Source organism: Molothrus ater, chromosome 2, assembly GCF_012460135.2.
Source record: "Molothrus ater isolate BHLD 08-10-18 breed brown headed cowbird chromosome 2, BPBGC_Mater_1.1, whole genome shotgun sequence".
NCBI lineage: Eukaryota > Metazoa > Chordata > Aves > Passeriformes > Icteridae > Molothrus > Molothrus ater.
Window position 1 is genome coordinate 64,176,741 of NC_050479.2, and position 21,368 is coordinate 64,198,108.

Below are 21,368 nucleotides of genomic sequence, written 5' to 3' on the forward strand. Positions count from 1 at the left end.
ATGAGCAAGTGACTCATAGAAGTGACTATAGTCAGATAATATGAAATGTCATCACACACATTTGCTTCATGATTTTATTTTAAGTATAATTATTCCTCCTGCATATATTCCTTATTTGCTCTTTAGTTCAAGATAAACTTAGCAAGATCTTCCTTCAGAACTCCACATTGTTCCCAGAAAAGCACAGCTTAGATAAATACACTGTCTGGTAATGTCCAGAGCAAGATGCACAACAATGCAATCTCCCGGTTTTCCAGTCTGTTACTGTTTTGGCAGGCCCTTTCCTCTGGAACCTGATCATTTGATACAACATTGTTGCATTTTCAGTGATGCCTTCAGGCCCTGGAGGAAACAGGAAGGCCAAATACCTCTTTGCAGTATTTAGTGACAGCCATTCCTAAAGGATGCTCGCTGCTGGCCTCTGCTGTACCAACAACAGCCAGCACTTTCTTCAGGGGGAGCACAGCTGTGTCTCCCATCAAAAGCAGCCTCATGACTTTAGGAACTCCATAGGTGATGGTCCCTGTTTTATCAAACATCACAGTCTTGATCTGCAAGAAAGAAACACAGTTACTGCCTAAGCCCTGCAAGCGCAGGGATGCTGGTATGGTTATGGCACATAAATACAGTCAAGACTTTAATAAACAGTTGACTATATCCACACAAAGACAGAATAAATCTACAGAAGCAGGGATTCCTCAAGGTACCTTGAATTATCTGTACAGCAGGCCTCCTTATGCTTTCTTATTAATTCCTCATAAAGCTACAAGATCATCTAGTGCCCATATCAGGATCCCAGACAACAGTGTAATTGTAGGACTGAGATGCATATGCAAAGGACAGAACATGTATTCACATGCAGGAGTCATGTAATGGCACCTTAATCACTTTTACCAGAAGGTATGTGATGCAAAGTGGGCTTTTTTCAATGCAGTTCAAAACAATCAACAATGACACTGAGGAAAGAGGACTCAGGAAGGGTTTTGGTCATAAAGAAGATGCAAAGGGTGCAAGAAGTTCAAGAAACAATAACCTAAGCAAAATTGATGTCATGCTATTCACCAAATTCAGCCATCACTTGTCAGCCAAGCCAATGGGTCTTGAGGAATCAGAAATGAATCAAAAAACACAGCCCCACATAGACTGGAACTCAAAGTAAATTCTAATCCTGAAAATAAACCCAGCAGAAAGAAACACAAACCCCACAAACGTAGCAAAGTAGGCACTTATTCCATATCCAGCAACACACCAACCTTGCAGAATCACACAGGTCACCTAATTTTCAAAGCCCTGACCATAGCCTTGCTTGGATCCAAAAGGTAAAAACTTCCAGCATTAATTAGCAGTCTTTTTTATATCTTCCCAGAAACTTGGAAAAACTTGTGCCCCATGGAAAAGCTTGTGATCCTTGGAAAAACTTCTGATCAAGTAATAACAAGAATTATCAGTCTGATTAACTTGCTGTTACCATCCTCCTCCCTTAAAATGTTCTGCATATGTCTAATATAGCCTATCACAGCATGGTTTTGATTCATTTTCTTTTCAGCAGCTGTGGACATGTCAAACCTCTTTCTCCTTCAACCTCTTCCTCCTCTTTGCAGATTTTTTGTGTCTTCGAAGGTTTTTTTTCTGCCTCCCTTCTGTCTTTCTTGTCTATACACTAAAACATCTTCAAATAATTATTTTTTTTCCTTGCATTTTAAATTTTTAACTACTGATCATGAACAATATGCATTTCACAAAAGGTTTCAGAGGAAAGAAAAAACTCAGTGGATTATTGGCTCTTTTGCAGAAGAGGATTAGCATGAAGAAGATTGCCATGAAGAGGATTAGCAACCTCACAGTCATGAGATGGTAAGGTATGTTGGCTCTCAAGACCTTGCTATGACTACTTTGAAGAAGGTTCAATTTATCTTCTTAATCTCAATGAGCAGCAATCAATTAAAGGAAAAAAAAAGGAAAAAAAAAAAAGAAGGAACAACTTTCCACCCTCTTTCTTTGAACATGCAGAATTTCCTGGGGAATTATTTTTCATATTGCAATATCTGGGTAAGCTACAAAAGTACAGAATGAACTGTATTAACCTGATGTGCCATTTCCAGGGGTTTTCCACCTTTGATGAGAATTCCATTCTGCGCAGCCACTCCTGTGCCCACCATTACAGCTGTGGGGGTAGCCAGGCCTAAAGAGCAAGGGCATGCAATGCTCAGCACAGTGATTGAGGTTTGAAATGCAAACCTCAGTATTATTTCAGCTTTTGAAATGTTTTTGCTCTGATTCTGCAAGAAGAGGGAAGAGAAGGGGGAAAAATTAAAGAAAGATATGTAAGAATGCTGACAGCAGATAACATAGGTGTACAATCAATCACAGTCATTTCAGAAAACACATTTATCCGGAAAACTTCCGTACAGGAAATCAACCTATTATTGTTACTGTAATGCTAAAGAAAGGTCAATGATATGAATTGTTTATTTTCTAGATTTTTTGCTGCTCAAGCATACAAATGTTTGCTCCTGCTCTGAGTCTCCCAGATGTCACATAACTTGTGGGAATTTCCTTTAAAGCTTAGCAAAGGAGAATGCTATTTCCAGATACACAGACACACCCCCCCCCACCAGTTGCTGAGCATAGCAAATATACATCCTAAAAATAACAGAAGCTCAGCTTTTTTCTCAAGCCAAAACCACTATCTGCCATCAGAAACAGGAATGTCCACAAAAATTTCAGACATAACAGGAATGGCTCAGCTCCTTGCAATACAGCTATAGATAATGTTTAGTCGAGAAATGCTGTGAATAATTTCCATTTGTAAGAACCCCATGCAGAACTAAAGGGTAAATGCAAAAATATATTTATACCTGAAGAGAGATTTTAAATAGCATCATTATCTGCTCTGTGTAGAAAAGACCATGTTTTACAGAAGTATTTACAGAATATTCTGGGTTGGAAGGGACTCACAAGGATCATCAAGTCCAACTCTTAAAATAAAGGTCCATACAAGGATTGAACCCACAACCTTGGTGTTATTATCTAACCAACTGAGCTCCTCTCAGGGTGATTATAACATCAAACCCTACATCAAAAAAGCATCTTAATTACATTGGAAGATATCCCAACACAAAAACCCAGTTATAATAATAAAACTACTTACAGGAAAATATTTTTTAATAATATCAAAGTTTACAAAACCAATTGTGATCCATGCTATCAATGTCACAGTTGAAATGATGATGATAAATGGAACAAAGTATCCACTAAATTTATCTGCCAGTTGCTGGATAGGTGCCTATAAAAAATAAACCCAGTTATTTGCATGTTTGTGGTTGAAACACATAAATATGCAGAGTTCATGAAAATACACAATAGTTCTGGAAAAACACAGTTTGCTGAAGTATATTAGTATCAAAACATATAATCTTTTTATTATTCAATCAAAAGCTGTGATCAAGGTTTTCTTCTCCATTATTTTTACCTTTGACATTTGAGCTTCTTCCACCAATTTTACAATCTGTGCCAGAGTGGTATCACTACCAACATGAGTTGCATTAACAAGAAGTGAGCCATATGCATTTATAGAACCAGCAATCACTGTGCTCCCAGGCTTTTTCATGACTGGCATAGGTTCCCCTGGAAAGAGAAGGTAAGAATAAATGAGTCACTACCCCTAACAGCATAATCCATTAGCACACAGCTCATTCTATGTTAGCAAAATCAGTAGGCTAAGCAATAATGACCAGAAATCACATACTGGGTATCTCTGACTGGTGAAGACAGGGATAGGTAGTGTTATATTTTTATAAACCTTTTTATAGGATTAATTTCAAAGGAAATGCTGTTTCCTTGATCATAACTTTTCAGTAAACCATACCTCAAAAGGGCAAGGAACAAATTGGTTGGAAAAGGTACTTCTAGGAATTTCTCCAGTAACACCTTGTATAGCAATGGGAGTTTGAGAAATCTGTTTCTATCTCCATGACCCTGAGTTTTCAAAGACCAGAATGCTTTTCTGTGGAAAAGCTCCTGTTCTCCTGCTACCTTTGCACGAATACTAGCTCTAGAACATCTTTATTTTGTCTGTTTTTAGTGGTAGTGATAACAACTGATTCCTTGAAGCTAAAGGTGTCCCTGTTCCAAACTAGAATAAGTAATCCAATGCCAATGCAAATTTTTGTATCTTTTACTTTATTTATAAGAATTGTACAAGGCATTGAATCCTTACTATATTTACAAAATGAAATTAAAATTTCAGAACATGTAAAAAAGTCCTATGACCCCTAACAAACACGAAATTTCAAGGCTTTCTTTCCCCCTCCTTGCTCATTGAGAGAGCCCTGTCATACAAACTCCAGCATCTCATCAATATTTCCACACCATCCTTTAGAACTTATTTCTGAGAAGGTATCATCTCTACAAATACATTCCAGGAGAAACTCCAGCCAGATCACTGGAATAAGGACAACAGTGTTATGACTCTACCTATCCTATCAGTAGGTTAGTAAGCGGCCAGACTGAGTGGAAAACTTTCCGTTTTTTAGGGTGTGCAAAGATGCAGGATTTTAATTCAAGCTTACAAAGCCACAGCATCCATTAAGCCACAGCATCCTGTGGCTATTCAGACAGCAGTGTTTGGGTTGGGTCTGCTCTCTTTTCTTGTAATAAAGAGTTCCAGAAGATTTCACTTCTTTGTGTAAGATAAGGGAAGTTACCAGTAATGAGAGACTCATCTGCCATAGAACTGCCGTCAATGACCTTTCCATCCACTGGGAACTTTCCACCAGGAACAACTTTTATAATATCACCCCTTTGAACCAGTTCAACAGGTACTTGCTCCTCCCTGCAAAAGACACACGCAGAACAGGCAGGTTACTTATGCTATCAGCTTTCAGGTTAACTCTATCAAGCCTAGTCTGTGACCCAGGCAGGCTGAAGGGATTTTGAATCATAAATACATACCTGACAATAGAGTGGCCAGGTCCAAGAGTCACCACAGTGGCTTCCGTGGCTTGAAGAGACATAAGCTTAGCAAGAGCTTCTGAGGTCTTGCCCTAAAAAACAGAGATTAATGCTTAAGATACACTGAGATATATAAATCCTGATATGTAATTAACACAATGAGCTCTAAACAACCTTTCATGTTACAGACTACACCAGAAACAGCTGAATTCAAAATTCCTCTGAATAGTTTACCCTGCTCCTATCATAAATACACAACATTTGTGTGAAGATGAGTTACCTTGGCTATGTGTTCCAGCCATCTGCCGAGCGCAATGAACACAAACAACATGGGAGGAGTGTCGAAGAAAGTGACAGGGCTTTTCTCTGCCTTTTCAAGGATTGCTACTATCAGGATCACGCAGGAATACACATAAGCAATCGTCGTGGCCAGCACGATGAGCACATCCATATTGGCTGTCTTGTGCCTCAGGGACTTGTAAGCTTGCACGTAAAAATACCATCCACCAAGGAACTGTTGGTGTGAGCAGGGACAGACTCACATTGAGATCAGTAACCACAGAGTACATAATACTGCCCAGGGCAGAATTAAAACCATGCAGGATATAAGGGAAGGCATTGCTGACCCAAGCAAATTTGATATTGATACAACTTCAAGTCTACTAGGAGACTGATTCCATTGATATCCTCTCATTCACACTTCCTGGTTCTCAAAACCAGCGAATATCATCCTTTTCCTTAGCAATGCAAAGTACACAAGTCATAGAAAATGAAAGGATTTACCTACAGCTAGCCAATTAGTTTGCAGATCATCAGGCATCTCTTTATTTTAATATTACCTTCTCCACTTGTAACTATCTGATGCAACTTTGACAGGAGGAAGAGCTATGAATTGAATAAATACAAAATGTGCCACTTTGTTCTGCTGAGGTGGTACAGACAAGAGGGCAGGCCTAATCCACTCAATCTTTCCATTTCTGTCTTTATCACATCAGATCACATAAATGGGAGATTAATAGAAAGCAAGCCCCTAGGAAGCAGTATGGACATACCTGAACAAAAGTGCACAGGATAAAAAAGAGAAGATTCAAAATAGATAATCCAGGAATGAGGTTCTGTTCCAGGACCTTAGACCCATGGTCTTCACCATTGGGTATTTGCATATAAATCATTAAGACTACAACAGGGATACCAAATGCTAGGCTGTACAAGAAAGATTTCCTCCACCTGAAAAAGAAGAGCTGTAAATACATGGGTTTTTTACACCCCACTAAGGCCCAGCTGTGCTGGTAGTGCAGGGCTGGGGTTATTAGCACTGTGCTAACACACAGCTTTGGGATATTTGCAAAGATCCAGTATTTTGGAACAACTTCAGTGTCTGCAACATGTTTAACTGTATAGACTTCTGGCAGTTAAAAACTAAAACTAATGAAAGCAATAAAAGTACTTGAACCAAATGGCGAATGGTAAAATTAAATATGCTTTACACAAGAATAATCTAATTAACTGGGAAGAGTGCTGGGGGGAGTAGAGTTACAAGATATGATCTAGACATGTTCTTTAGTGAGAGAGAAAAGAAATACTTACTGCTGTATTTCCTTTTTATGACTCAGGTTATGTGCATTTGGATCTCTTTTAGCCACAGAAGCATGAAAGCCAATTTCCTTTTTATTGAAACAGAAGGAAAGATAAGTTAGTTTTGATGAAGCTAACCATATTACTTAAAACACATTTAAATTACACTACTTTTAGAAGAAATGTCAGAAAAGGACACTGTTCCATGTTTAATAAATTCCATCCATTTATTTACTTTTAGATTTTGCCGAAATGAGAGGATATTTCAGCCAGTAGCCAAAATTTGGACTGCAAAGGACTTCTGGTGCTTATACATGAACACAGTGTATAGATGCAGTAAGTGTCCAAGTTCTTAGGCATGGGGAGCCACTGAGAGGTGGAATTCTACTCCACTCCTCCTAAAGAAAAATATATGCCCTTTCACCCCCACTGGAATAATCAGAAGATATGGGACATACCACAAAGGAAGTTAAACTGCACAAGCCACTGGGAGCTTGACAACCTTATGAGCAAGTCCCTAACACTACAGTTTAATAAATACACTTGAAGTTGAAAATTAAAGTGTCTAAAGTTAGTTTAAACCTGTAGGACAACAAACTGCAGAGCAAAGCAGCCCAGAAACAAAACCAAGAAAAAATCCAGTTTTGAGTCACTTGGGTGAGTTACTGCAGTAGAACCATGCCTCCTGCCCAAACACACAAAAACCCAAGCACACTTGCAAGAGCAATACACTTAAACTTCCCACCTACATCATGAAATGTTTCTGTGACAAAATATGCTTTAGAGAGCTACTCTGCCAGCCTGAACAGTCTACTAGTCAACATGTTAATAACTGCAGCTGCATCAGTTCTGTGGTGTAGCAGCTTTTTTCTGAGTAAATACTCTAGAGCATGGAAGGCAAGCAGTGTTTGCTGTCCTCCTGACTACTCACTGCATGCACCTCATACAGTATGATCTCTCTTCTGGTGGGACAAAAAAGAAAAGAGTTTTGTCCACATCTCAACCTTCATAACAGTAGATTTTATGATCTGTGTGATTACTGGTAAACCAGGATTTTTTCATTTAATATCAGGCTGTATCACAAGCTGTTTCCATTCAAAAATATGTAGGGATAGATGCAAGCGTGTACAGAGATATGTAATGCTTGTGGCATGAGCTGTAGCAAAACTTCTTTTTCAGCCTTTGTCACTGTCAAGAGAAAGAAGTACTTTTTTTCTAAATTAGCAACACTTCACTGAATTAACTGTGATTCTACACATAGAATTCCAAGAAATGAATATATGACACTTTTGCCAGGTAAAGATAAAAAAGGTTCATTTTGTAGTTTTTAGTGTGTGTTTTTAGAGTAACAGCTGGGGGGCCTATGCATTCCTGTGGAGCACAGCAGCCTCACCACAAGAGCATAAAAACATGGCAATAACTATGGCATCTACAAAATCAGTGAAACCTCTCAAATATCAGCTGCTTTATTTCCTTCTAAGTTTCACCATGTAATTGTCCATACATAAAAAATTTTCAAAGCCTACCTTGATTACTTTTATAATATCTCGAGGTCCAATAATTTCAGGATCAAATTGGATGTGAGCTTTGCTAGTTGCAAGTGCAACTGAGGCAGAGAATATGCCATTTGTTCTCATGAGTTTGGATTCAATATTGTGAACACAAGAAGCACAAGTCATCCCTGTAATCTAAAGAAAAGACAATTTTAGGTAGTTAGCAATCCCCCACATTCACCCAGTATTTGTGGGTGTACTTGAGACAAAGCCTCAGCATAAAGATTTTAATGGTTTTATGATCTTAAATGATACAAAGCTGAGAACATAACTATCCACTTTTATTACAAAATTGTGCAGACAGCAGACAAAGTCACAGCCATGTATTTGCATGGTAACACTCCGGCATACTATTAACTGTAAAAGTATAACTAATTTGGTTCTATCAAGATTGCCAGAGCCAAATTCTGCATATGTAACTTCATCTCTCTTGAATTTTCCTGTGGCTTCAATAAGGCATGTTACCACTTTGTGATCTATTAACACAGCAGCAGACTGATGTTCTCTGTCTTGCAGTAAATATCTGTCAGAGAATAAAAATTAGTATTTGAGGAATCCATCCTTCAATAAGAAATTTACTAATTTTACTGATTTTACCCAAAGCTCCTAGATCTCTGAGCAAAGCCTTTAACATTAGCAATGCATATTAATTGACAAATTCTTAGTTACTCAGAGTCTGTACTAAAGTGCCTTAAAGGAAAACTTCTGTTTCATTTCTGATTTCTAAGAAAAGTATAATCTGTACATAGAACTGTCACTTTTTATTTCAGTGCCTTTGGATAGGTCCTTCTAAGATAAGTTGATTTTGTCTTTTCAGCAATTATATAAAAAAAAAGTGTCACTAGCCAGAACTGAGCTGCTGAAGCCACACTGCTCAAGCAAAGCTAGTTGCAAGAAAATCAGTCTTCTAGACCCGACTTTTCCATAACAAACACGTAATTTCAAATTCACACGACTTACAAGAAGCTCCACTTGCCCTTCTGTTTCTGCATTATTTTCCATGATGGTAGCTTCAAAACCCAAATTCTGGATCAGCTGTGCTATTTCAAGAGGCTGTATGAGTTCTGGCTTGTATTTTATCTCTGCTTTACCTGCCATCAGTGCTACTAACACTGAAACAATTCCTGCAGTGGCAATAACAAAAATATTAGATAGTGTAGCTCCTTTGAGGGAAAGAAAAATAAAATATTACAAGGGACTGTCAGTGAGGACTGTAACAACTTAGAGGTATTATAAGCCTAATGATTTCTCTCTGCTTCCTTCTAGTGTTTTTCTCTAGTCACAACAGCAAAGTTTTTACAGAGACCCAGCCACACTGAGTCTCCCTCTAGCAATGAGAGGAATTGCAAGATTTACACAGGAAAGGAGGTGAGTTTTGCTGTGATCTAATGAGACAAAAAGGATGTTTGGAAGCAACCTTTACATCCACTGCAGAAAGATCTGCCCTAGACTATTGTAGTTTGAAACAAGCCCTGCAGCACAATGCTATACCTTTATATTTTCCTATCCTTCACCCCTCCTTATTTTTTTAATAAATAAAAAGCCCACAGAAATCTACATTAAAATTGAAAATCAAAACATAAAGATTACAAGGCAAAAAAAAAAAAATGGTTTGAAGAGCTAATGATTATTTTGATTTCTAAATCAAGGCAGTGAGACCACCACTGGGAGACTGAGGAGCGAGTAATCAATAAGCCAAACTCCCCAAAGGCATGCTGACACAAATAAAATCAGACATTGCTAAGGCTCATCTGTTAATCTTCTATATGGCCAGAGGAAAGGCAGCCCCAGCCTGCAGACTTCTAGACCAGTAAACACCACTGTGCCTAAGCTCACCCTGGCAGTGGAGCCATACATTTGTTTGCACCTGCTTGTGTAAATATGCCCAAGCATGCCCGAGCTCTCAATGGCTCTGGAGGAGATGGATTGCTTTGTAAACCAACAAGGCCCTGAAAACTAAATGACAACCATTTCTTTGTTATTGTCTTCAGAGTTATTTGAATTTTTTATCACTTTACAACCTGCTACAAGTATGTTCATCACGTTTGCCCACCAGTCCAACAGGATAGTTAAACAGTGACATAGTTACATTAGCACTAAGAGCATTAAGTCTATTTAACTTCCAGATCTTGTATGACAGCCTCTTCTATTAATCTCATAGAACATATTTTCCATCCCATCATCCCTTATCATTAGACTCATTATAGGAATCTTTAATTTATTACCATCTTCTTTCTGCAAATTTCTTTCAATGGTAGACACACACGATGCACAGGTCATGCCTGTGATCTGTAAAACACACTTTTCTTCTGTGCCTCCACTGAGCTGGTTTGACCCATCAGGGTGAGGAAGAGCATCTGAGGAATTGCCTTGGTGAGGAGGCTCTGGAGCTCGAGGCTGCACAGAAGCTTTGCTGGCATCAGGCTGGCACCTGTGTTCTCCAGGGGCGGTGTCTTGAATAAATGCACAATACACTGAGCTATTCACGGTGTGACTGGATGATGCAAAAGTACAAACAAGTCACATTTATCAACCACACAAACACTCACAGTTGTTTGGAAGGTGACACAATAACCTTAGTCTATATATGGAAATAATATAAGTTGTTACTATGCTTATAAAAATACATATTCACCAGGGCCACTTCCATGACCATCTAACTCTACAGAACCAGCTTTCCACATTCTTTCCAATTTCAATGCCTAGAGCTGTCAGCTACCTCCACTTGATAAAGATATATTGGTATCTAGAGGGTCCTTATCCAGCACAGAGAATGGAGTCCAGTCATACCCATTCTGTCATTGTTGCCATCTATGCAGGACTCATATCACTTCATCTCAAACAGGCTTCTCTTTATGGCACAGCATTCACACTGTGAGTACTGCAAAATGAGTCTTGGAAGCACCCCATAGACCTGACCACAAACAGGCTCCTTGCAAACATTTTTATTCTTTGCCAGATATTGAACAGACACACAACAGCTCCAGCTGTGTTCACAAACTACCTCCCTTGGGTAGAGGTTTGTATAAAGGAGCAGGAATTGCTTCCAAACATGTTAAACACAGGGGGGTCCCTCATTTTCCAGATGGAGTTGGAACTCTCCCACCAACAAATTATAAACGAAACAAATTATAATTAAACACCACATACAGGGCCCTCCTCATTTGTAGTAGTACCATAGATTCAGAATGATTGGACCCATGAGAGAAGTGAATAGGATGTGGTTTTTTGTGATCAAACTACTTAATTTCAGGTAAACTGCATCAGGTATTTCAAAGCAAATATGTTTGGTTGAGGCAGGTGAAAATTGCCACATTCGAAATTTGCGAGAGAGGAGATTGTGCATCAAAACAACTTTTTAAACATTGAGCACATGTACAAAATTCATACACTGATGCAACTGAAATGCAAAAGCAGCTGTTGCCCCCAAAGAGTACCTGCATTTTGCCACTCACCTTGCTTAAAGCACGGTTTAGTGAAGTAAGGTAGGCAAAAATACTGAAGAAATAAAGTTCAAAGGCTAAAGACAGTAAAAAGATTTACTGTCAGTAAAAAGACAGTAAAAAGTAAAGGTTTTAGCTAGGTAAAAAGTGGTTTTAAAACTTCATGAAGTTTGTAAGTTTTAGTATTCTGGAACATAAATGTAAACATTTGGTTTGATAGATCTACTTAAAGCAGCCTGTAGACATAGGAGGATGCCTACTTCAGGGGGTAAGGAGATGAGCTACTTGAAAGGCTTTGTACCTCAGGCTTTTTGGCTTCATAATGTAACTCAGCTCTTACACCCACTGCTGCAGTTATTAAGGGCTGAAATAAGGTGCCTTACAGCTGAAACCTCTCTCCCTTGTTAAATGAGGTCAGATCAGGCCAGGCATTCAGAAGAGACAATGCCAATGCGATGCTTTAAGGGTTTCTCTCCAGAAAGGAATCTCAATGCAGACCTTGCATGACCCACCCTGGCACGCTACCCACAGAAGAAAAGACACTATTACCTGTCAGCACAGAGGCATCAAATCCCATGTCTTCTATGGCAGCTCTTAACTCTTCTCCACTAGTGACAGTTGGATCATAGTGTATGGTCCCAGTACTGCCAGCTAGAGAAACTGCTATGTTCTTCACTCCCTGCCTCTGTGATACAGCCCCTTCTATGGACCGGACACAAGAATTGCAGGTCATGCCATCAATCTTAATAACAGCCACATGTGTCGTGCCTTGTGGTGGCTGTCTGATGACATTGTATGTGAAAGTTCCTGAGGGAGATGCTGTTTTATTTGCTTCTGAATCACTAAGGAGGCTCACTTTAAAGTTTCCAGGTGGAAGGGATTCAATAGCTTGCTGGAAAGCTGACAGGGTGATTAAATCTGGGCTGTACTGTACCACAGCACATTTATGCTCCAAAGACACTTTAATACTTTTTATGCCAGGAAGATCTGATATATTTCCTTCAATGTTTCTGACACAGGACTTGCAGTGCATGCCCTCTATCTGTACAGTCACTGTTGCTGTGCTACCCATCTTGGGGATCAGTGGATCCAGCCCATCACTCCCAAAATTTGCAGGTGTCTCCCTCGGGTTTGCATTCTGCAAGCGCTGGAGATCAAGGGCACCCAGCTTCAAAGGGGCTGATTTACTTTTAATGGTGCAGTCGTACCCCAGGTCACTGATGTGTCTCTTGAGGTCATCAGGCTGAATGATGTAAGGATGGTAAGCAATAATTGCTTCTTGGTTATCAAGTGACACCTTGATTTTTGCCACACCGTGCAGTTTCCTAATCTTTCCTTCAATGTTGGTGACACAGGACTGGCATGTCATGCCTTCTACCCGAAGCTTAGCTACTGCTTCTTTCAAGCTTGGCAAATTTACAGTTGCTGTTGTCAACTTCTCTTCTGCTATGTTGGCGTCAAAGCCCATATCCAGAATTTCCTGGCAAATCTGTTCAGGGCTTATTTCCGACCGCCGATACTTGATAACAGCATTGTTCTGTTCAAGGGAGACTTTAATTCTCAAAATGCCCTTCACCTTGGAAATTCGGCCTTCTATCGACTGCACACATGATTGGCAGGTCATTCCCACAATGTTGACTACCACAGTATGCTCTTGGGAAGGTGGAGAGGGCATGGTTTCAGAGCTTGCCTCATAGCCTATGTTGTCAAAAGCAAAATTATGCTTCATTGTAGGCTTCAGCTCACAACCAGGAGGAGAATCGATGTTGGACAAAGCCTAAGGAGAAAGTAGAAAAGTAAAAATAAATGCATGTATCCTCAGCCCTGTAAAAGCAACAACAGTCTCCATATGCTCTCAAGCACATACTAGAAGTGCTCTCAAGTTAGTCTGTATGGCCAAAACCCTTTCCAACATTATTTTACACTTTGAATATATTACCAGTGAGTTATGCCCATGATGATGAATCAGGCTTCTGACAGTCTCTTGAGCAGCAATTTAGAAAATACTGACTAGGGATATAAAAGCAGAATTGACTCAATATTCCTACCCCAACCAAGTAATTTAAAACTTGAGTTCTCTGCAGCCACAGGACACTTCCATCACACAGCCTGAGCTGCTCTTCAGAGCACACTGTCACTGGCACAGGGGGTCACAGTAGAGAGTGTGCTGACTGCCTCTCCAAAAAGGTCATAAACTGGCCCAGTTTGGCCAACCTGCTATTTCCCAGGAGGAGTTCAAACCAAAACAAAGAAAACAAAAAAGCCCAAGAAAACAGAATCATTACTTTTCCAGAAGCCTGAAACAAGTTGGTGCAGGAAGGGTCAGTTGCATGATATTTGAAGAGCTAAATGCATGTACACAAAGGCCTGGGCTCTCTGCATTTAATGTATAATCCTTTTAACTTGAAATCTGTATCTAACAAAGACCTTGAAAGACACAGAACTGTAAGTAGATATTTTCACTATGGTTTAATTTTGTTTACCTACTTGTGAGGCACCTAGGACTATAAATTGTCCTACAGTAACTCACTGATTTCATCCAACACTGATTTTCAGAATGGCCAGTACTGAAATAGGCCAGCCAGAAGTGGCCTCTCAGTCAGATCACAGCCTCTGCAACACTGGAACTCTACAGCTGAATGAACTCAATTCAACTGAAAATGAAATATTAAAAAAAAAAAAAGTGCCAATGCTTCTTACAGAGCAAGTACTGAGAGCTCCAGTTGGTGGAGCCATGTGATGAGAAAGATTGAAAAGGGCAGGGACAAGTCCTAGATGGTCAGATTTCATGGAAAGAACATGAAAATTCATGTCCATGATTTAAGGCAACTTTAAATACTAGAGATCTAGATGAAAGCTACTAGGATAAAACTATTCTCTTGCCTGCCAAGCCTTGGGCTCTCTGACATTCAATAAAACAGCTGATGCTGGGCATTACTGCAGGGAGAGCCTGGAGAAGGGCCCACTGGATCACTCTCAGTATTGCAGATCCTGCTCCTATGGCCCACAAGAAACCTTCTTTCTCAATACCACAGCATGGATGAGAAGCATTTAGGCTGCTTAGTCACACTAGACTGCATCCAGTTCATTTGATGCAGTATTCAAAATTCATTAACTTGATTTTGTTTCACGCTTAGACAGCTTGGGAATAATGAGGTCTGGGGCCACATAACCGGCAAAAACTTAAGACAAAAAATTTGCTTTCAGAATTTTCTATATTGTATTTGTTAGAACAGGAGGAGGAATGAGCAAGTTCAACTCTTCAAGATTATGGTGCAGCCCCTCAACTATCCTGACAGCAAACTCTCTCTCCTGCTCCCCCTCTTCTGCTTGGCCTCACGGCTGCACTCCAGGGATGCTGGGGAAGAAGAGTCAGGAATATTTTAGACCTGGCATCCCCTTTTGCCTCCTCCTCCCATCAGCCTGGCAGCACCCAGGACACTGCTCTCCTTGCATTTCCCCTCCCATAAGTTAGTGAAATCCCCAGCATATAAGGAAATGTGCCACAAGCACCTCCTTTCAAAACAAAGCATTAACAGTTAATCAGACTTCCCTGCAAAGGTGGTGCCCTGTTTAAGCACCACACAAAGACAACCGGGACACCCCCATTCTTGTGTCCTCCTATTGTCGTGACTTCCCACAATTAGAAATAATAACCTGGCCTTGTGTAAGGGGAAAAAACCCTTCTGAAAACAGTCTCCCATCCACCTACATTTCAAACGTGGCCTAAACTCAAACTCGCATTGATTGTAAATTCTGCCGGTCACAGAAGATAAGAAGCGTTAGGTGAATATTGTCTGTCATCCCCTCTTCCCTGTCCCCAGTCCCTCAAGGACACTGCTCACTTATCAAAAACACCCGGTGCAATCTGTGTGGCAGTCACAGAAGCTCACCCTGTGTATGTACTTTGGCTTGCAGGACAAAGGTATTTTGCCTTCTGCATCCTTTGGTGAAACAGAGCACGAATGGAGGAGATGAGCATCCTCCACTCTCTGCTTCACTGCCCGTCTGGTCACCTCTTGCAGATGAAACTCTGGAACCATCACAGGCCTTATGTCCTCCACTGTGTTCCCTCCCCCTGCCATGCTCACTGTCTCAGTTTTCCAAGGTACACCGTGACATAAAAGTAATTCAAATTAATCGTGTAAAAAGATTAGAGGGTAATTCTCATTATCCAGTCTTTTGAAAAACATAAAAGCAGGGACTGATTTCACTATTTCAATGCATTGTAAGCCACAGAAACTTCAAAACTTGGACACTGTTTTTTGTTTTGCATAAAAAGCTATCCCAACATTCAGAAGAATTGGCAAAAATATTTTGTTTGCTACTTGTCAAAACCAGATGTTTATGTTCTGCAGGAGAAAAACCCTTGCATGCAAGTTTTTAAATGACAAGGAAAAAATAGAGAGGGGATGTGGATATAAGAAAACTAAAAAGCTTTTTTCCCTTAAAAAAACTCACACAAGTGACAAAACATTGACGAATCTACCCCCAAAACCAAGAAATGTGCACAGGTACAAAGTATTTACAAAGCCTTTAGTACTGTTTATAGCAGATTTTTAAAAAATCCCAGAAACAGAATAGGCAGAAATACATACATGTGTGTATTTGCAAGAAGGGTGTTTCTACACCAGACAAGAGGAAAACAGCAGATTCATGTAAGGACACAAAGATGAGGCATACAGAAATGTGACCATAGTTTTCCTCAGGCATATGCTGGGTCTCAGAAAATGGTTTCCTCATACCAGCTGACACCCACACATAAAATGGCATCTATGAGGCTGTATGGTAATTCAGAGACACTACCTGCAAGAGGATCAGAAAAGCAATCACCACCAAAAATGCCCAAAAAGGTGGTTGGGAGTCTCAGGCATTGCCCCTTCTGCTTTTTTCTGCCCAGAGAGAAATATGAACAAAATAATGGAAATGCATCTAACTACATCCAGAAGGGAATGTGTGAAAGAACTGGCTGTAGTTACTCTTTTGTCTCCACACCAACAGAGAATGGCTCACTTTTAAGGGCGGGTATACACCAAGTCTGTTTGCTCTACCAGCCTCATGCATATTTTTACAGTATCTATGTGAAGAATATGCAAATAATTACACGTGAAATGATGCCAATTCTTTCCCTCCTTTGTTCTGCATGTAAAAGTTGGAACTGAAAGCGCACAGCAGAGCGAGTCTCTACTCTGAAAGCTAAGAAACCTGACACAAAGTTATGAAGCTCATATGACCAATACAAAAAAATTGAAGAAATCTGAGAAACCATTGACAAAGAATCAGTAGTAGATGGAGACAGCTTTAAAGGAAGCACAAGTACTGTCTGGAAAACACTTGCATCAACAGGAGAAGCTCTGAACCAGAACCAAGATGAGTAGCAAATGTGCAGGAGTGTGGCACCTGAAGCCCAAGTCCCAGTATGAGGATTTCAAAGCAAGAAACAAGGCATGAAGAACAGCCCTTCATATCCCAGACAGGAGCTGTAGCTCCCTGCCTGCTCATCTTTGGCCTGTCCTGGGCCAAAGCAGGGCTTGGGAACAGCTGGAAGAGGCAGAAGCTCATGCTCTCCTTTCGCACTCCCTCCAGACAGCAGGAAGAAGATCATCCAAAAGGAATATGCCCTGGGGATGAACTAACTTTTTGTGAGAGCATGGAGGTGGAGCAGGGCAGGGAGATGCTGCTGGATTGGAAGCACCAAGTCTCGAGCCCTGGTTTGGCACAGAGCTCATGGCATCACAGCATCCAGAGTTCATGGCAGGTTCATTTGGGAGAGGTAGTCCTAGCCCATGGTCTGTATGGCTGGTGGGGCAAACCCACCCCATTGAGGGCTGCCCTTATAGGCATCATGCTGACCCATGGTACCCCAAAACAAGCTCCTTCTTTTGGATATTCCTATTCAAAAATGCAAAGGCTGAGAGTTCAAGTGAAGGGATACATAATAAATCTGAGAAAAACAACTGAACTCAGAAAAAACCCAAAGACATGGAAACCATGGCACTAAGACCCCCACACATGCACGCATGGTGACCCATGTCTTGAGAATGGATGCAACACCATGCCTGTGAACTCAACAAAGTTTGTGCCTTCCTTGGCTGTGAAACCACCAGCCACCCCTGGCTGAGTCCCCATGCTGCCTCCATTGCTGTGTTTCATGGTCACCTTGTGGGGTGGCCTGTCACCAGGAAAGCCATCCCTCTACCCATTTCCCTTTCCCAAGAGGTGCAGCCAACTCCAAAATGCCAGTATAACATTCCTGCCCTCTGCAGCACGAGGCTGAGGTTGTGACAGGCACACTTCCACAGCTCCCTGAGCATCACCCACACCAAGATCCAGCACAGCACTGCTCCTCTCAGCTCATCCAGCAAGGCTCTCCCCCCTTCTCTAGCACTGCTCTCCTGCCCTCCTTTGCCTGGCCTGCAGGGATAGCAACTTTCACATCCTAAAACCCAAGCGCCAGACTCCTCAAAGTGATGCCAGGCAATCAGCGGGGAGGAGAAGGGGCCTGACCCACTCAGCACCTCCTCCTCTGCCTCTCCCTGCCTGCTCATCCACAAATGCTGGAGGTCACTGCACCTCTCATCCACTATGTCCTGAAGTTTTGGGCTGCTCTTTTCCCTGTACCTCTGTGGGCTAAAATCAATTATTGCCCTCTTACCTTTGAGCGCACAACTGCTGAAGAATTATCTTATCTGTGTTTTACCTTCCCTACTTCCTTCTTTCACAACTGCCTGATTCATGGCTTTGGATTCAGGCAGCAGCAGCACACAACTGAAAAGCCACACACTAATAATTAAACGCTTCAGAAGTTTCCCAGTTTATTATAGGCAGACAGTGAACAACAAAATGAGGGCAGAGAAGCCACAAAAACATCAAAGGTCACGAGTCTTCAATTTTTTGCCAGTAACAGCAGCACTCTGGCACACAGAGTAGCCAGAAATTCAATCCTCATCCTCCTTAACATTTTTCAGTGCATCTCGTTTCAGAGCATATTGTTTAAATGTATTAGATCATAACCATTGTTCTTTCTCCCCTCGTCTCCCAAATGAAGATTAACAAATGTCAGTAGCTACTATATCCAGTAGTACTATATCCATTTAAGACTCAGGAACTGTTTGAAAAATAACAAATTGTGTTGTAAGTAGTTACTTACAACACAATTTGTTATTTTTCAAACAGTTCCTGAGTCCTAAATGAGGGTAAAAACACCTTCTAAACCTGAATATCAAGATTCAATGAGATTATTACTACAAAGCGGCCTTTATAAAGCTTTTGTTTACAAAATACTAACTTGATTTACTAATGCTTCTGCCAAGGGACTGCTATTTCCCACCTGGGATCAGGCTTCTCTAACAGTACAGATGATAGGGAAAGATTTAGGCAGCTGAAGCCAGTCTTACTGAAATGACACCTACACTGTAGTCAACAAACTTCAGAGACCATAACAGCACTTTTAAATTAAAGGGAGCTGTGTAAGCCAAGTTTGGTTTATGGGAAAGAGGGAAAGCTTGATGTAAACGAAATGTTTCTAATTTAGAATTAAAACAAGACAAACTTCTTTGTGATGTTCTTCACAGCACCAGTACAAGCAGCATATACACCCCAGTAAACTGAATACAGAGAAGAGATCTTTTGGTAGAACAAAGTCATTTATGTCATGACTGTTTTCTAGCAAACATTTAGAATACAAGAACTAACTCGAGGCAGAAAAAGCCTTCAGGTACATTTGGTCTTTTCTGGCTGTTATTTCATTCCAGTCTGACACTATTTGAACCCTTGTAAGCATACCCAGTTTCAAAGAACATGAACACACAGAATCACAGAACATTCTGAGCTGGAAGGGACCCACAAGGATCATCAAGTCCAATTCTTCAGCAAATGGCTCATACAGGAAGCAAACCTACCACCTTGGCATTATTAGTACCATGCTCCAACCAACTGAGCTTTGTTCTGAGAGTTTATTTTCCTTAAATATTCACAATATTCACTGATCCAAACTACATTACTCCAGTGTACATACATTTTAAACAGCAAAACTCTTTTAAAAGAATAAACCTCATCATGTTTCTTTCACCATTCATCTAAGTCTCTTCACCACAGCACTTAACCTCCAAAAGTACCACAGTTATATACAACGCTGAATTTTTTTTAGAAGTTGCAAGATGTATTTATCAAGCGCTTCACTAGCACCCATGTACTAGATATAAATAAACTACTTACCTACAATAAGGACTTTTTAATGTTTCTGCAATTTCTGTTACTCCAGATTAGTATGAGCTTCTTCAAACTACTGGAGCAATAGGAGTTCAAAAGGAGAAATACTATTATGTTTCCTTCCTAGGAATCACCACTCTGTATTATTAGAGGTGGAGCTAAAACAATGCTCATTATGCTCTACAGCATAAGTCATCATTAACAACTCCTTTCAAAGATTATTTTCAGAGGATCCCCAGAGGACTTTGCATTTGTACTGCTTGTTATGGGGCTGGCATCAATGCTGGGGATCGAGACAATTTAGATAAAGAAGGTTTAACCTCCTTTAATATACAACCCATGTCCAACATGCTTTGTTTTAAATTCACCAGTTCAGAAACACCACTTCCCTCCCAACATGCACACAAACAAACACAAACACACACACACACACACACACACACACACACACACACACTGACCTGCCTTTCATCTGTATTGGCTTCTGTCATTCCCATGGAGTAACTCTGCAAAAGTTTCTCTTCTTTCTGCAAGTTACTGCTTGCTTTTACCGGAGATGCCGTCTTGGACTTTTCACCAATAATCAGTAGTTCAGGCACATCACAAGCTGCCTGCTGCTTACGAATAGACACCAAGGATATGTTTCTGTCGTTTAAAGTAGCTAAGTAGGACAGTTCTCTTTTCATTTTATTGTCCAGTTTTCTCTCCATTATTTTTCTGGACTTTAAATATTGCAATGCCAAAAAAAAGTTTCACGAGAGCAGTTATTTGTTGTCCTCCAAGCCACGCTTCTTTCAGCTACATTTACAACAGCTTGAAGAGTTCTGCCCATCTAATCCATGTGCTTATTAGGCATTCATCAGGAAATTCCAGATGCAACCTGTGATCCTTATGTAGGCTGCTTGCTGCACTCAGCTACCTGCTGTCCCTGCCAGTTCAAATGTTTCCCACCAATCGGCATCCCTCGTGCTTTCCCAACTGCGTCCGGCACTGCTGATCTCTGCACACGGCATTGCAGCAGGCTCAGCCAAGGCTGCCTTTCACAAGCTGCTCAAACATGACCTGTGAGCAGCAGCCAGCGTGTAACCAGCCCACACAGACAGGCATCCTTGTGGCCATGTGCACAATCACAGCTCCTGCACAGGGAAAACACTGTTCCAGTTCCTCCTTCTATGAAATTATCGGGGGTTTCTTGGATAAAATGAAGTCCCTTCTAACACGGAAAACATGCCCACGATTACCTAATTAGATAAGGCTCCTAGACCAAAGGTCTTTCATTAATTCAGGGCACAAGAACATTCATTCTTTGTACCAAGAGGGAAAACAAAAGAGTGAGTACAATATTTACACTTTCTAAAATGTGCCTCTTCACCATCAGCAAGCTTTACTAAAAGCCAATGAACCAAACAAAATTAAATGAGCAATTAATGCCAGAAAGGCAAGAAATAAACTATATTCTCCTTAAATTCTCTGGGCAACAGCAGGAACATCTAATTTAGACAGCCAGGCACACAAGAGGTACCACCACTGGAAGTGCCTTGAGCCAAGCCTGAATATATTACTCTGGGATTGCCCAGAGCAAATTCACAGCACAATGCTAATGCAGTAAGGGGGATCTCCTGTTCCTAAGTCC

General features: G+C 40.7%; 1 protein-coding gene across 1 annotated transcript in view; it reads right to left on the reverse strand.

Annotated features, from left to right (window-relative positions):
• The window catches only part of ATP7B (ATPase copper transporting beta), a 31,551-nt gene extending 10,981 nt beyond the window's left edge, over positions 1 to 20,570 (reverse strand). The window contains exons 1-14 of the mRNA XM_036389520.1: positions 20,197 to 20,570; positions 12,074 to 13,301; positions 10,307 to 10,534; positions 9,042 to 9,205; positions 8,055 to 8,216; positions 6,541 to 6,617; positions 6,006 to 6,180; positions 5,234 to 5,467; positions 4,954 to 5,045; positions 4,707 to 4,834; positions 3,473 to 3,627; positions 3,152 to 3,286; positions 2,085 to 2,279; positions 369 to 551 (exon numbers count right to left, since the gene is read on the reverse strand). Coding sequence (XP_036245413.1) covers positions 369 to 551; positions 2,085 to 2,279; positions 3,152 to 3,286; positions 3,473 to 3,627; positions 4,707 to 4,834; positions 4,954 to 5,045; positions 5,234 to 5,467; positions 6,006 to 6,180; positions 6,541 to 6,617; positions 8,055 to 8,216; positions 9,042 to 9,205; positions 10,307 to 10,534; positions 12,074 to 13,301; positions 20,197 to 20,445 — 3,405 coding nt within the window. The 5' untranslated portion in view covers positions 20,446 to 20,570. The remainder of the gene's footprint in view (positions 1 to 368; positions 552 to 2,084; positions 2,280 to 3,151; positions 3,287 to 3,472; positions 3,628 to 4,706; positions 4,835 to 4,953; positions 5,046 to 5,233; positions 5,468 to 6,005; positions 6,181 to 6,540; positions 6,618 to 8,054; positions 8,217 to 9,041; positions 9,206 to 10,306; positions 10,535 to 12,073; positions 13,302 to 20,196) is intronic.
• Positions 20,571 to 21,368: the final 798 nt, after the last annotated feature.